Source organism: Oryzias latipes, chromosome 17 (genome assembly GCF_053564925.1).
Source record: "Oryzias latipes strain Hd-rR chromosome 17, Olatipes_Hd-rR_3.1".
Lineage (NCBI taxonomy): Eukaryota > Metazoa > Chordata > Actinopteri > Beloniformes > Adrianichthyidae > Oryzias > Oryzias latipes.
Genome location: NC_136253.1, coordinates 18,574,557 through 18,590,193, shown reverse-complemented (window position 1 = coordinate 18,590,193; position 15,637 = coordinate 18,574,557). Strand labels below are relative to the sequence as shown.

At 40.9% G+C, this 15,637-nt stretch overlaps 1 protein-coding gene across 6 annotated transcripts; it reads right to left on the bottom strand.

The window, feature by feature from the left end:
• Window positions 1–953: 953 nt before the first annotated feature.
• Window positions 954–10,366, bottom strand: kcnmb2a (potassium large conductance calcium-activated channel, subfamily M, beta member 2a). 6 transcript variants are annotated; one of them, XM_078934838.1, is made up of 7 exons: window positions 10,118–10,258; window positions 5,195–5,286; window positions 5,036–5,120; window positions 4,743–4,865; window positions 4,448–4,618; window positions 2,746–2,941; window positions 954–2,569 (listed from the first exon to the last, which is right to left on the bottom strand). In XM_078934838.1, the coding sequence occupies exons 3-7, from the start codon at window positions 5,095–5,097 to the stop codon at window positions 2,276–2,278; spliced, it is 846 nt and encodes a 281-aa protein (XP_078790964.1). In that variant the 5' UTR covers window positions 5,098–5,120; window positions 5,195–5,286; window positions 10,118–10,258; the 3' UTR covers window positions 954–2,275. The 6 variants fall into 6 exon arrangements, with proteins under 6 accessions (XP_078790964.1, XP_078790965.1, XP_004079004.1 ...); XM_078934839.1 differs by having other exon boundaries at window positions 5,213–5,286; window positions 10,118–10,198; XM_004078956.5 differs by lacking the exon at window positions 5,036–5,120 and having other exon boundaries at window positions 10,118–10,366.
• Window positions 10,367–15,637: the final 5,271 nt, after the last annotated feature.

Genomic DNA, 15,637 nt, shown 5'->3' with positions numbered 1-15,637 from the left:
CAGCCTCTTGGAAAAAGCTGCTCCACTGTCTGTCTAGTATAGGAGGGAGAAGGTGTTCAGGATTATCCATGATAGATAAGAGTTTGTTTAAGTCCTCCTCCCTATCACTGCTTTAAAAGATTCTATTTTGCAGCCAATTACAGAGCCAGCCTTCCTGATCAGTTTTTTAAGTCTCTTTGGCCAAATCTGAACTTATTCCCTACCCCTCTGACTTGTAGGGGCATTTGAAGCTGTAGGTTTTGTTTTTTTTAAGGGGAGCCCCAGCAACTTGAGGTTAGGTGTCTCTCCGCCAGTAGGGTTATCCGCATTGAGGAGAAATGCATCTACTTTGCTCTACTGACTTTTTTTCTAGGAACCACCTACTGTATATCGAGTGTCAGGCACAGTGGTGGAAGTTTGATGGTCGAGCCAAGATCCCATGGCTAGACTATGATGAGGCATTTAAAGTCTGAATTAACTGTAAATGAAATGAACTATTAGCTCTGCTTCTGCTTTCTAATTCTCGCAATACTTTCAACAAGGCTGTGCATTAAAAATATTCTTAAACCTTGATGACCTGAGGCAACATTTTGAACTTAAATGCCAGAGGATCCTGCATAATAAATTGCGGAAAGCAGAAAACCACAACTCCAAGTCATTGCTGCTTAACATAAGATTTGGAATCTGTTTACCTTTTCAAATGTTGTGTCTGACAGGTAGAGAAGAATGTGATGATTTGATGGCAAATTCAGGCTGTATAAACCCAATTTTAAGTCCCACATTTCGAGAAAGTAGTGTTTTACATTTAATGTTAACAAAAAACGACAAAAGTAATTCACAATTTATCAAACCCATCGTTTAACCAGCAAATTGATGCAGTTCCATCCACTAAATAAGCTTTCATTTTTAGATTTAATGTCTGCTCCAGGTCCCAATACATTTGGGACAGGAGCAACAAATGGTTAAAAGACATAGAAAATAAATTAGTTTATTAATATCAGGTCTGTAACATGTTTTAGCTATGAACCTAAAGGGACACAGTCAAGGGAAAATGGGGATAGGTGTTGTAATGTGTGAAATAATCCTGAAATGATTACAAACAACAACGGTTTTGCATTTATCTCTGTAGTCCAAACCGCCATCACAAGATTCAGAGAACTGGAAGAACCTCTAAACAAAAGAGACAAGCCCTTGGACCTCCATTGGATGTCTTCACATGACAACCATCAGCATGCTTTTGTCAATGACAAAAGGCTTCAAGAGATATTTCCAGAAGCCACAGCCAGAAAAACACATTCCATGGTGCCAAATAAAGTTCCATCAAAAGAAACCTGAACACGGTCCAGAAGGGCTGTTGTGTTCCGTGTGTCTAGACTCTTTCAAAATGAACAGTTTTAATGCGGCAAATGGTCAAACAAGTCAGGACGTGACTTTCTTGTTGGTAATCACAGAAATGTTGTCCTCAGACAGTCCTCAGGGCTAAAGAGGAAGACCAATGAGGATCCATTTAGCTTAAGTTGACAGTATGGAGATGCATTAGTACACACAGTTTGGGTAGCTTTTAAAAAGAAACTCTTGTACAGTATCTAAAGGTTTTAGAACATGGGTTCTCTTTCAGATGGTGTCTATTTAAAGACCTGCTCTGATGAAAGTCCTGTTTTTGGTGTTTTAAACACGATCTTGTGGCATTTTTCTGAAGGAAGACACAAATAAAGGAAATTCATCTTAAGTTTGTATTTCTGAGTACTTTGTTATTCATGTCATTGTGAATCAGGAGCTGACAAAAGAAAATGCAGTTTGAGAAATGAGATCTTTTTTTGCTGGAAGCCTAACAGACTAGAATGGGACCTAATTCCAAAACCTAAAATATTACCGGTAACTCAGAACCACAAGATGCCGTAGAAATGGCTGAGGAAATGTTACACATTGGTAAACAAGCCGTCAGCTGCAGCTTTATTGAAACCTGTAGTGATGCAAACTTTTCAAAGTTCCCGTTACATCACAGACTTTGTTTGGTATAAAGTTAAATGAACATTTGTTATTGTCCTCAAACTCTTTCCAGTCCTTTAAATCCATGTGTTCTACGTCCTCAATCTGACTCTTTTGGCCTTGGAGGATTCACTTCACTTTCATTAACAAAGACATACCGACGGCACGTTGGCTGTCAGCTGTTCAAGTGTCTGAGTCAAGGGAGAAAGTTTGCCAGAGGTCAGGTTGCTTTGGTTGAAACAATCCCTTTCATGTTCCACGTCATTGGTGCAAGGCCGGCTCTTGCAGCTGCTGCTGCAAAAATATTTTACGTCTTGATCTTCCCTATCTCCTCACAAAGTCTGGAGAGGTACTGGGTGAGCTTGACCATCAGAATGATGAGGGCCCCCCCAAAGAGCATGCAGGAAGGCCACAGCAGTGAGTGGATGACCATGCTGTGGTTGTAGATTCGGGTCAGAAGGACGGTGTCCTGCTCCTCGCTGGGGTCGTAGTAACAGGTTACCTGCTTGTTCACCTTCAGGTGAAGGGAAATATTCACAATCATGTCCTTGATGGTCTGCATGGCTGTGCTGTCTTTCTGGCAGCGTGGCACGTAAACGCACTACAAGGAGATGAAGAGTCAAGGTCAGACAGAGCAAACAGTGGTGCGTTTTGTAGGCAAATTTTGGCAGATTTTCTTTTATTCCACAACACGGACCACAGTCGAACGCTCTGCGTGGTCAACATTTGAAACGCTTCAGTGCACCTCTGTGTTTTCGCTCTGGCGCGGTAACTCACTTCAGAGCTGGCATCCTGGGTCTCCTCGTTGTGAGATAAACGACAGACCCGGCCTGTGTTATTGACGCTCACATAGACCTGCAGGCAGGGGTATTTGGACACCCTCCAGCAGTCTGACCCGCAGTGGTAGGAACAGTTCATGTCTGCAGTGACCGTAGAGTTGAGTACAACACACACACCCTCCTCTGTCCACACACTGTAATGACATTGACATGAAGATCATATTTAGTAAAGACAAAAAAACTTCTTAACCCTTGTGCTATCCTAGGCACTTTAACGTTGGGAGTTGGGTCATCTAGACCCACTAGACAGTGCTATGAACCTTTTTTCTTCAATGATTTGTGAGCCTCACTGGTTTCCATGGATTACATGAAATCTTTCCACCTTTATCCACCTTTGTCATGGTAGGGAGAACACGTCAATGTAAGGGTGGGGTCATCTAAGATAGCACAAGGGTTTTAACTATCCAATCACTCTTTTTTGTTTTGAAACATAATAAAGGATCTGATATTCATTGGTCTAATTGATAACTACAAACAACTTCTAGCTAAAAATGCAATGAACTCTCTTAAAGTGTCATTTTTTTACTACAACAGTAAAAAAAAAGAAAACATACATGGACTCTAAGTAGCTTATAACTGCTTCTTAAAGATCCAGTCTGATGAAAATATGGGTTTCTTGTGTTTTTCATGTGGGAGAAAATAAAGAAAATTTGTCTTAAAATTGTGTTTGAGTTTTTCTACTTATTCATGGATTAAGAAGATTTAGTCGATGAGCCCTGCTCATCATCTGAAGCTGACATCTGACTCAAAACTGTACAGCTGGACAGCTCCAATATTAACTGCCATTTTTGTTGAACCTTTAAAGCTAATTTGGGGGTGTGAGGGGCTTTAAGCAATTGGGAGAGGGTGTGAACAGATGGATGATGGGGAAGGGGGCGGGTCTATTCTGCGCCAGTCCCACCCACAATTCAGAGGGGAATTTCTAATGAACTACTGCCGCTCCGCAGAAAGCATGTTCTAGAAAATGACACGAGTTTTTGAATTTTGCCTAAAAAACTGCATAATTATAATTAAAAGAACAATGGTAGTGATTTAAAAATAGATCCAAAGATGACCAGAGTGGGACTTTAAGGATTTAAGCGTTACATTTCTAGGAGATGGAACCAGACTGGTCAAATAAAACATTACGATTCACAGAAAACATTTGTCATCTGACTCCAATCCAAGATTGGAAGTTGCAGCAAATTTATCTCAAAATTACATGCGCAAATACAATAGACAATGTACAAAATACAAGAGAATTACCCGTCTCCCTGCAGGCCTTACAAAACAACGTTTTTGGCTGCCAAACCAAATGTAGCAGTAATTTTCCCAACTCACTGAAACAAGTTTGTGAAAAAGGATATCATCAACAACAAGGCCAAAACTTTATTGAACTGGATCACTGTTACAAAGAAAGAAAAAGTTTAATATTTTCCATATTAATGTAAGTTTGTTTAATCTAAGAACTACTTTAAGATATGTCTGCAAAATTTGGGCCTTAACAAAAGTTTAATGTACCGTAGATGTGACTCTCAAAAATCATCACAACCAGATCATTTTATGAGATTCTTCACAAAAACAATGCATTTCTATTACAGTTGTAACACTTAGAGCTGTGCAGCACTTTGAAAAACATGCACAGCGCCATGCGTTTGTACCTTTCAGCATAATAGCGCAAAATGGTGATACCCAGGACAAAATACATCATGAACGAAGACAAGATCATTCCAAGTCCCAGGAGGATGGCTCGATCTTCTCCGGCCTGCAGAGCTGTCACAGTCTTCTTTTTGTCCAATAGATCTACCTCACGAAACTTCTGGTAGATTGACCTGATGACAGAAGATGAGATGGAGTGGTGCAAATTGAGCGAAACCAGTGCAAAGGTCCAATGGCTCATTTACCTCACCGCATTCTAAGCACATATCTTTGGGTCTAAAAGTGACACCCCGTTACCTCCTTTCGTTTCCTCTTCCTGATTCTGCCGCATTTCTGACTCCAGCCACAAAAAACATCTTTCTTGATGGTCCAAGTCCTCCTCTGCTTGCTGAGGTGGAGCGATAAGACGGCTGAAAACTCCTGAAAGATCACAACCAGATTTATGCATAATCTCTGCACTTATTGAAGCACGAAGCCCCTTCCATTTTAAACACAATTTTACCTTTGGAGCATTTTTGCATTTTTTTTCCCCTAAATATATTCAGATCTTTAAAGTGTAAAGCTTCATCTAAGGACCGTGCAAACCGCACCTCCTCGTCACGGTGAGCTGGAGACAGGAAGCGTCCGCTAACACCAGACTCCAAGTAAACATTTGGTTTCAAACAAAGAGTTACTCTGAAAGGTAAACATCAGGACAGATAGCAGCAGATGAAAGGTTAATGTCAGGGAGGCCAGATGAAAAAACATACCTGCTGTTTTGTGAACACCTTTGCTGTCATCACAAAGTCATTGGGTTCAACAGCGGCACCATGCTTGCGTCTCATCCGGGCCCTCTGCAGGTCTGCAGAAAATGAAACATTGAATCTTCTGAAGCATGAATGAGGCAGCAAATGTGGATCTAAATCTACTTGGACATTTAATGTGACCTTCTAAAAAAAACGGTTTAAAGCTCGTCACTTTGTCCTGCACCCTTTTTGAAACTAAATTACTAAAATACCAACGTCTTTTTTTCTTTCTATTTTTCTCTGAAAGCTCCAAGTTCTTTGACAATACACTTTATGTTCAACTCAATCCATGATGTTTTACACAAATGTGCTTTCTCCTGACACCATTTCAAAGTAAAAACCACAACACATAGATCTATAGAAAGGTTTTTGAGATTGCTGCAGCATGACCTTATATTTTGTGTGGCACCCACTTCTTGGACGACAGTAAAGAGCCTTACATTCTGATTCAGTTATTAAAAATGGAAATAAAATTGTTTTATATGGTTTAAACATAGGTTTGTAAGTGTGGGAAAAGCAGAAACTAGCCTTAACCTGTAAGAACCCATGGTGACATCCGTGTGACAGAAAAATATCAGAAATTTGGTGGTTTGGGACCCAAAATGCAGGAGACCAAGTTTGGTGACAGAGACTTAAACATTTAATAAATAACCTAGAACACAGCAAAAACCCTGGGGAAACAAAGAGGGTGCCAGAGCAGAACAGATGACCCGACAGCGACCCAACAAAGGCTAATTGAGAGAAGTGAAAACAGCGGTGGATGATCAACATGAATCTGGAGGGACTGATAGGGGAAACAAAACAAACTATAGCATAGAATCCTTCCTGCTCACCATTTTTGTTTCACTACTAATGTTAGGTTGGGGGTGTGAGGGCTGTGAGCTAGCAGAGAGCTCTCAGTTATAGGTGAAGATAAGTGTGGGCACAGCTGGGTGTGACGTCACCCATTAAAATATGCCTCATCTCTGGCTCCAGCTAAATGAAGCCAATTCGGTCGCCATTTTTCCGCCATACAGGTGCTGCCATTTGACTGTAATTGGTCCAAGTCAGTCTGAGTCCACGTTTCTAGGGCAACTACTGCCGCCAATCATGAGCTCTTGTCTCTTACTGCACCCAGAGTGCAGGTGCTTATCCAAGCTTTCACCCAGATGTTGCCAATGAACAAATCAAAAAAGGCGAAAGGTGCAAAACTACGCTAAAATGTGGGAAAAAACTTCATCTTGGCTCCTACACATAGGGATAATGAGACATGAGGGAAGGCTTGCTCTACACCAACAATCCGGCCCACAACTCTGATTTTCTGATGAACTACTGCCGCTCTACAGAAACTATGTCCTAGAAAAACGATAGTTTTTATTTTGGTTGAAAACTGCAAAATTATAGTTAAAAGATTACTGGGAATGCTTTTAAAATAGATCAAAAGAAGATTGCAGTGGGACTTTAAATGTTCCAGTTTAGTCTGAAGACGTATTTATTCAGTATAATTCCTACGATTCACATAGTTTATAGTAGACAATACTAACACACTTCAAGTGTACTACTTTTTGCTAAGGGAAATGTTTTTAAAAAAAAAGCATTACTGATAAGACTAATAAATGTTTTTAAAATGTTTGAAAAACATTTTAACATTTCAAAACTATTATTAACTAATAATAGTTTTAATATGTTAAAAAATAAACTGTAAGGCAGGATAGAAGCATTATAGATTTTGAACTTCTGTTTTGAATAATCGCTCATGAAATAAAAGAGCCAGTACAGTACTAACTCCCATGATGCACCTGGCCCGCTCACCTTGTAGTAGGCGGCGTTTTGACCATGAACTGCAGCGCTGGATTGTTTATGCCTGGTTGCCGCAGGAAATGTTTATCTGGAAGTCACGTGGTCTGCACTTTTTTGATCAGATCATAATTAATCTAAAGAAAATCGTTTCATGCGTGTTTTTAGAATAAATCCCGCCCTGCCCACACCAGGCTAAAACCCATTTTGAAGCAGTCACGCGCGGCCCGTCGAAAATGCGCGTGTCCATCTTTAGCTGAAATCAATACAGATATGTGTGGAATTGGTGGTACCGAAGCGACTCTCGGCGCGGCTTTAGTCAAAAGCTGCTTTATAGCGTTGGGAGGATCTGAAAGTCGATGTGTGACTCGGGTGGAAATCCACTGGAAATGTTTCCACAGAGAACATTCTTGATTTCCCTCAGATGACCCAGCCGCCTCTGCTCTCAGCAGCTGGGAATGCGGGATAAGGAGGAAATGACTCATCTGAAAGGAACGTGCTGCTTAGTTTTCTCACATTAGTGCTGCTTTAACAATAATAATAATTATAATAAAAAGAAGCCTAATACAATGTTATGGTCGAAAACACCGTCAGTGTGTGTTTTTCCACACTCACAAATATTTCTTTGAACTGTTTAAAATTGCTTCGTTTGCCTTTTTAACAGATGAATCAAACATTTGACTGTAATACAAGAAGTGGGCGACCCAGAACATCTAAGGTCATGCTGCTCGAAACCTTGAGGGGGAAAAAGAAGTGATTTATGCATCACTGTACTGTTGTTTTTCTGTCAAAACTCCAACTCCAATTGTGTTTTGGTCTATTTTAAAAGCGATCACAGTGCTCTTTTAGTTATGATTACGCCGTTTTTAGCCAAAATTTAAAAACCTGTCGTTTTTATATGGACACAGTTTCTGCATAGAGTAAGCCTTCCCTAATTTCCCATTATCCCTATTTTTTGGAGGCAGGATGAAGTTTCTTTGTTTACTTTTTTGCATGTTTCACCTTTTGGATTTGTTAATTGTCACTACACCTGGGTGAAAGGTTAGACAGCACCTGCCTACCTGCATTGGAGGAGAAGAGATGTTTATTTTTGTTGATTGCTATTTTTCATTGTATTCACTAGTGGTGTGTACTGGCAAGAGTCTGACGCGATACAATATATATCGCGATACATCTCAAGTCTCGCTCGTTGTCATCTGGAGCCCACTACAAAGCACTACAATCTGCATTTTTTTCATGGTACTGGCAGCAACATGGCACAGAATTTCGGTTGTGTGCCGACCCCGAGCAAAAACTAAGGAGTGCGTGTCTCACAACAAAACGGCAAGGCTGACTGAACAAGCTGATCCTCGCGAGATCTTTTTGTTTTGGTGTGGTGTAGAGCTGCTCAAAGAGGCTCACTGTACGGTGCTGCCAACTAGCAGTCTGGGTTTAAGTGGAAAACAAGAGTCAGACGCTGAAGGATGCTGATAAATTATTAAATAAATACCGTCTTGACAGCATTTTAAATCCATACAAGTGTTGCCGAATAGATTTTTCCCTACACTCGTACACACAAATTGAACCCATCGGTCCAGGAGGCTTCAGTCACCTCTACACTGACTTTAAACTCTCTGACGCTAGCTGACAGCCCCTCACACCCCCAGTCCAACATTACTAGTGCAACAAAATGATGAACAATAATGAACCTATTCAGCCGTGCCGTTTGAGGCAGATCCCAGCTCGGGGGAGGAAAGCAAAGACCTACATGGATCTAATTGAGCTTGTGGCTTGCCGTAGTCGCTTCTACGTCACACCTACAAGCTTTTTCCAAGCTTAATGATTTGAATAAAAACTCACTAAAAATGCTATTTTAATATTATTTGTGTCCTTTATCATGAAAAAATACCACAAAAACATGTTAAAAACACAGTGGATCTTTCAGTTTACAATGTGGTAAATAAAAAGTAAACTTCATGTAGACTTCCTTACTTTTTTAGTATAGACTGGGAATACTTGTAGTAAACTTGAATAGACTAATTTTTGACAAGGATTCCTTTGGCAAGTATTGAAAGGCCCTGATAAAGTGTTCGCCCGAGGCACAGAACATTTTTAATCCGGCCCTGGGTGTGAGGGCTGAGCATGTGTCTGTTACTTATTGCATGTGAAATTTTCCCATGAAGGAGTCTTTTCTGAAAGACATATGGTGCCGGCGAGGGCAGACATGCTTCACCTTGACCATGTAGGGCTTCTTCCAGAGAAAAAACACAAAAATGTAAAAATGAGATTAGGGATTACCCTTATGTCATTTTTATGTCTTTTTTTGGTTTTGTTTTTTTGGTTTCTCTCTGCACAAAAACCTTGAATTATCACCACAGAGTCACTCAGTGTTGCTGTACGAAGTACTGCAGGGTGACAGTTTTGTGGAGTTGAAGAAAAACCCCAGATGAGGAACTGCTGACAAGAGCGGGAACATATTGTTCACATTTTCCTGTTGAACTTAGAGTCCGCTGGAACCTGAACAAAATATGAATTGAAGGATTCTGAATCCTTTCCGCAACTTTTCCAAACATAAATGAAAGGTTCCTTACGCTTACATTTTTTGGGGGCAAAATTTGCACATAAAAAAAATATTCTGACCCTTTTGGTGACTTCTTTGGTCTCCAGACACCCTTAACCCTTCTTTCACTTCTGCAAACACTCTGAGGCCAGAAAACGTGACAACGAGTATAACAGTATTTTATTTAACTCTTATACATCCATTATATTTATGAATACAGAGCTCTGTTTTAGATTTAGGACATCCCCTTCACCCCACAAAGCTCACCTTTGGTGCCAACCACAATAAGTAAAACAAAGTCATATGTAATTTTTTTTGTGATCTTATTTGCAGGATTGCAACAAACCCTGGCCTGCAGCTGAATCGGTCACATGTCTGAAGTGTAAAAGGCTGAAATTCTTCTGGAGTCCTCCTGTTCTGAACGTCAGACCCCGGGAGCACATGGCCTGGGTTATCTCCGGTCACAGCTTCTTCTCACTTTTAAATGACGGTAAAGCCCTGGATTTTGCAAGGCACTGGCACCCTCTGAACTAAAACAGTCGTAGCAAAACATACAATGTGTGAGATCCTACCTCTTGTCGTTGGGTTGTTAAAATAATCCGGACTTTGTGCTGGAACTGTCAGCAGCAGCTCTTCAGCCAGCTCTGAGCTGCAAAGGACGGCAGCTGGCTACCTCGTATTTAAACTCTTATTCCAAGTAAGTGGCATGCCTGCCATACCTGTGTCAGTAACACGAGTTCTCTGTACAATGTAGACCTGTTTCAAACCAGTTGAGCTCACACTTTTACTCATCCTATGAACAACTGGCCCTGATTGACTCTACTATGTTTTCAGCAGCCAGGCCTGCGCTTATGATTCAGGAATGCACCTTCCAGCACATTTTAAAAATGTTCAACGTGCAGGCATCTTGGAAGTGACACACTTTGACAACAAACAAGAAAGCAGTTAACTCGGTCTGGCCACCAGGTGTCACTGTTACCCCAGAAAGTGGGTCTTTTTCCTCCCTCGTCTAGCAGAAAGGGGTTTATTTTTGCAATATTTTGGAGCATTAAAAACATAACCACGACTGAAAAATAGGTGTGTTTTTGGTGTAGAATTTTTTGCTTTTGTTATGTTTAATTTGCTAAAAAAAACTGGTAAATGCATTTAGTCCAAATAGTAACAATAATTGTTTGGTTTTTATACTTCTAATTCAGTATCCATCAATCTATTCTCTAAACCCGTTTCATTCCTTTTAGGGTTACGGGGCTGCCGGAGCCTATGCTGGCCACTCGTGGGCAAAGGCAGGGTACACCCTGGACAGGTCACCATTCTGACACAGGGCCACATGCAGTCACACACCTATACACACTTGCAATCACACTGAAGGACAATCAGAGTCACTGGAGAAAACCATGGGGGGAACATGCAAAGTCCACACATTTTCCCGTTGATGATTCTATTTCAGGTCGCCCAGCCGGGACTTAAACAGGGACAGTCTTGCTGTTGGGCAGAGCGCTAACCACTGTGCCTCTGTGCAGTTTTCTAGTTCAATAAACATAAAATATGTAATTCTTCCTCTTTATGCTGTCTTGAGTGCCACACTAGGCTGTGATCACTGACAGTTTAACCTGAGCTTTGCATCCATCACAGTTGGGATTTTTCTAAATTGTCTTCTGATTCCGAAATTCAAATGTAAACCATAAGGTTACTAAGTGCTACATTTCATGTTTTGGCCTCTTTGAGTTAACCCCTCAACACCTGCGTTTATTTCCAGCTATGAAAGAAAATCACAGATGTTTTTGCTTAGGATATGCTAAATTAAGGTAATTTTGGAGCCAGATTTGTTTGATGCGTATTTGCATTCATAGGCGTCAGGGGGTTAATATGTACTGTTTTCTTTTTTTAGAATAAACATGAGTGTCAAACTCCAGGCCACAGCTTCCTGCTGGTTTTCCAGAAATTCTGCCTTATCTGCTGCTAATAACCTGGATCATGTTTGTTTCGCTAATAAGGACCTTCAATGGTAGGTTGGTTGAAAAACTGAAAGAGGCCTGGAGGCCTGGATTCTGACATTTATTCCTGCCAGAGTCTTTCCACATCCTGTTTCGTGTGTGAGATTAAAATGCGTCGGCCCGTTGCAGCAGCAGCTGATGATGAGGATGTTATAGTCCCTCCAACCACAACAAGAGGAAGAAATCCAGCAAGCTGTTTTTCACATTTCTCAGCTCTAAAGCTTTCCATAGATATCCAATGACATATATATAAAGAAAAAATACAGTTTAAATTGCATTTCTGAGTATTTTTTTATCCAAGTTGTTGTGGCTCAGCAGCAGATGGAAAAATGTCATTGGAAAAAGCTCGTAGCATGGATATAATCAACAAGCCACAAGCTCCCTGCTCTGCTCCATCCTGATGCATCCATTTCTAGACTCCTAGATCCGTGTCCATCTTCATTCATTTTCCTCGTCCGAGCTTGTATCTGGCTCAAAACTGTACGGCTGGATGTCTCCAATATTGCTCGCCCTTTTTGTTGCAACGGTAATTTTAGGTTGGGGTTGTGAAGGGCTCTAAGCCAGTGTTTTTCAACAAGTGTGCCGCGGCACACTAGTGTGCCGTGGGAGATGGTCAAGTGTGCCGTGGAAAATTGCCCTCATTAATTGATCTAAAAACATTTCCCATCTCCAGGAAATCAGCTTTTTGTTCATCCAAACAGGTCCTGATAAAACACTGAGTAGTTAGGAATATAAACGATCATAAAATACTTTTTTCGTTGTGTTTATTTGATTCTATTAAAGACATTTTGATAAGAATGACGGTAACGCGATTTAGCTGCATAACTGTTATCTGAAAAGTCCCGCAGCTTTTACTGTCTCCACGACTCCACCAATCATTCTTGAAGGCTTAATCACATGTCATCAGTCTGACCAATCAGAAGTGTTTAAAGTATTCACTTCCTTGTTCCAATTTAGCTCATAACTCACTCAGTTCCAACAAAAACATCAGCTAAAGCTCGTCTTTAGCGGTGTAGCTTTCCACAGAATCCGGTATCAGACCGTGGAACAAGTGAACAAAACCATGAAGCTCAGAGACACGAGTCTTTCTGCCGTTTTGTGGCAGTTTTCACACTACATCTCCCATGATGAATTGGCTTAAAGGGACAGCGCCTCAGTGTCCAATGAGTTGTCCTTGTTACATGTCTTGAAACCACAACGAACATACAGTTTGTATGTAACTTAAGTTTTATTACATCTTTTAGAAAAAACATCTGCAACTTCCTGCTTTTTCTGCCACAATTATCACAAATTGTGGCGGGGGGGGGGGGGGGGGGGGGGGCTGTAGATCAATACAGACTGAGTTTCTGCTTTTTTTTTTTTTTGGGATGCTGGTGTGCCGCGGGATTTTTGTCAAGGTTAAAGTGTGCCGTGGCTCAAAAAAGGTTGAAAAACACTGCTCTAAGCTACCAAGAGAGCATGTAAACAGATGAATGATGGGAAGTAGGGGCAGGCTCAAAGTGTCAAAAGTCCCGCCCACAATTTGGAGTCAAATTTCTAATGAACTACTTCTGTTCAAGCAATGTCTTAGAAAACAACTGTTCTATTGTTTTTGTTTTGGCTAAAAACGGCATAATTACAATTAAAGAACACTAGGAACGCTTTGAAAATAGATCAAAAGATGATTGGTGTGGGACTTTACATTTTGATAGCATGTCTTCACAGATGCATGCAAATATCAGGGAATGAGTAAGACCGCTCCAAACGGCTTTTGTTTCATTATGACTAACCATGGAAAAAGGTGCAGACAGGCTGTCTTCAGGAATAACATTTGGCGGTGAAACAACAGAATCAAGCAGAGCACGAAAGGCAATGCTTCGCCGTTGTTTCACAGGAGCTAAAAATAGTTCTTGCTGAGCTGGCATCGAAGTGGAGCTGCAGTCCCTTTTTTTTTTCGCTCCCCTTTACTTCCTGTTTCTCCCCTACTTTCTTCATGCAAATGAAGCAGAAGATTTCCTTCGCTGCCAAAAAAGATTTAGTCTGACAAACTATACATTTGACACGTCATCCGTTTGGGATTCTGCAAATGAGAAACAGAAATAGGGAAACAGTGCCCCAAGAAGAACTGCATGCAGGCTAGGAGGCCGTGTTCCTTCTGCCTCTTTTGTGCATGCAACACACAAACATGGAGGTGACTGTGCTGTTACTAAGTCACTTGATAAGTCCTGAGCTTGTTTGTGTTCTGCAGATAAGCCTGCCGCCTCCCCCTGACAGCAAGCAGTGCAGTCTTAAACTCACATATAAAGAGGGAAACACAGCTAATCTCATTCATCGGAGACCTGCCACACTGCTCTGCCTAAAACAGACACCTTGGTGTGGGTCCAGAAGCCTGCGCATGCTGCGTACCTGCCCTTTTACAGTATAGAAGTGGACGGTGTGCGTGAATAGATGAGAGGGAAAAATGGATGTGTGTGATTTAGAGCAAAGGGGAGGAGGTGAGTCAATTCACAATATTTGTCTCAAGGGGGAACAACATGTTGCATAACGCCTGGCACAGCACATCAGAAATGAGCTTTTCTTCTCAGGCAGCCCGAACAGCCTCTGACTGTGGGAGTGGTGGCTCCACATGCTCCAAGGAGAGAGACATGCAGGAAAAGTGGGCAAGGAAACAGATCCCTTTGCGATTGCTTTCACTCGAATTCCTCCATCTTTGTGCCAGATGAACTTGGCGCAGTGTCACTACCAGTCTAACTGGGAGGGGTCCCCTTCTTGAGTTAGGAGCAACAAATAGCTCAGAGGAAATAACACTGGTCCTCACATGCAATGCCATACGAGGAGCCATTTCTCATCACTGCCTGCAGATGAGAAACGTCTGATTTAATGCTCGAGTAAGATACAGCTTCACTGTGAGTAGTTGGCTTTGACAAGATGTGCTGTGATGAATTGAAATACTGTGTTGAAGACACACTCCCATCTTCTTTTAATCCATTTTAAAATCGTTTCCCATTGGTCTTTAAATCAGTAATATGTCGTTTTTTTTATGACATAGTATCTGCAAAGCAACAGAAGTTCATTGGAAAATCCCCTTTGATTTCTGTCTGTTACAGCAGAGCAAGACCACACCCACCCCCACTCCCATTACTGGGAGCTTGGAGCAAGGAGTGTATTTTTAGCACAATTTCTACATCACAAATATAAACTTTTTTTCTAGACTTGTGGCCTTCCGATTGTAGTTTGTACGTAACAGCCTTTTTCTTTTTTTTCTTTTGTCTGGTCTTGATCTAAAATAATGTGAATAAAGAAATACTCAGAAATGTAATTTGGAGCTTTATTTTTATTATATGTCCTTCATCGTCAGGAAAATGCCACAAGCTCAGGGGCGGAGCTACCAGAGAGCAAGGGGAGGCGGCTGCCCCTCCCAGCAAAAAGCGTTACCCCACACTTGACCCCCCCCCCCCCAATTTTTAGATCAATATTTGCATCCTTATGGACAAAGATTAAGAAATCATCAATCGTACGCTTGTTTTGATGATGCTTCTTTAAGCATTGCAAAAATGACAAAAGCATCATTTTTACACGAAATATAAACAATAATAGTGATCAAATACATTTTTCTGATTCTTTTATTTGTAATGGCCTTCCACTTTGGTGTGCCACCCTTTCAAAGTCTTCTGTCGCCCCCCCTACAAAATGTTCTAGCTCCTCCTACTCAAGAACATCTTAAAAACACCAAAAGTAACATTTGCATCAGAGTGGATCTTTAAAATCAGATCAATATGTGGCAGCCAATTTCATAATGCAGCATTTCATTATATGTCAAAAATACCTGAATTACCTAAATTTGTACAGATGTGAATGGAGAGGTGTTTATTTTTGAACCATTAATTGTGGTGCAGCATGAACTCATTTCATTTTTGGGATAAAGTGAATGTTTTTTTTTTCATCAATCCTTAAAATTAAACCAAAAAATGTAAATTAATAAAATGCACATTAAGATGCTTGCAAGACGAAAAAAACCTGCAAAACATGCAGATAGGACAGATAGCAGTGATGATGTAAGCGTGTTGTTGACTTTCCTAGTCTGAATGACTGAGCAAATGATGTGGTGGTGGAGGGGAG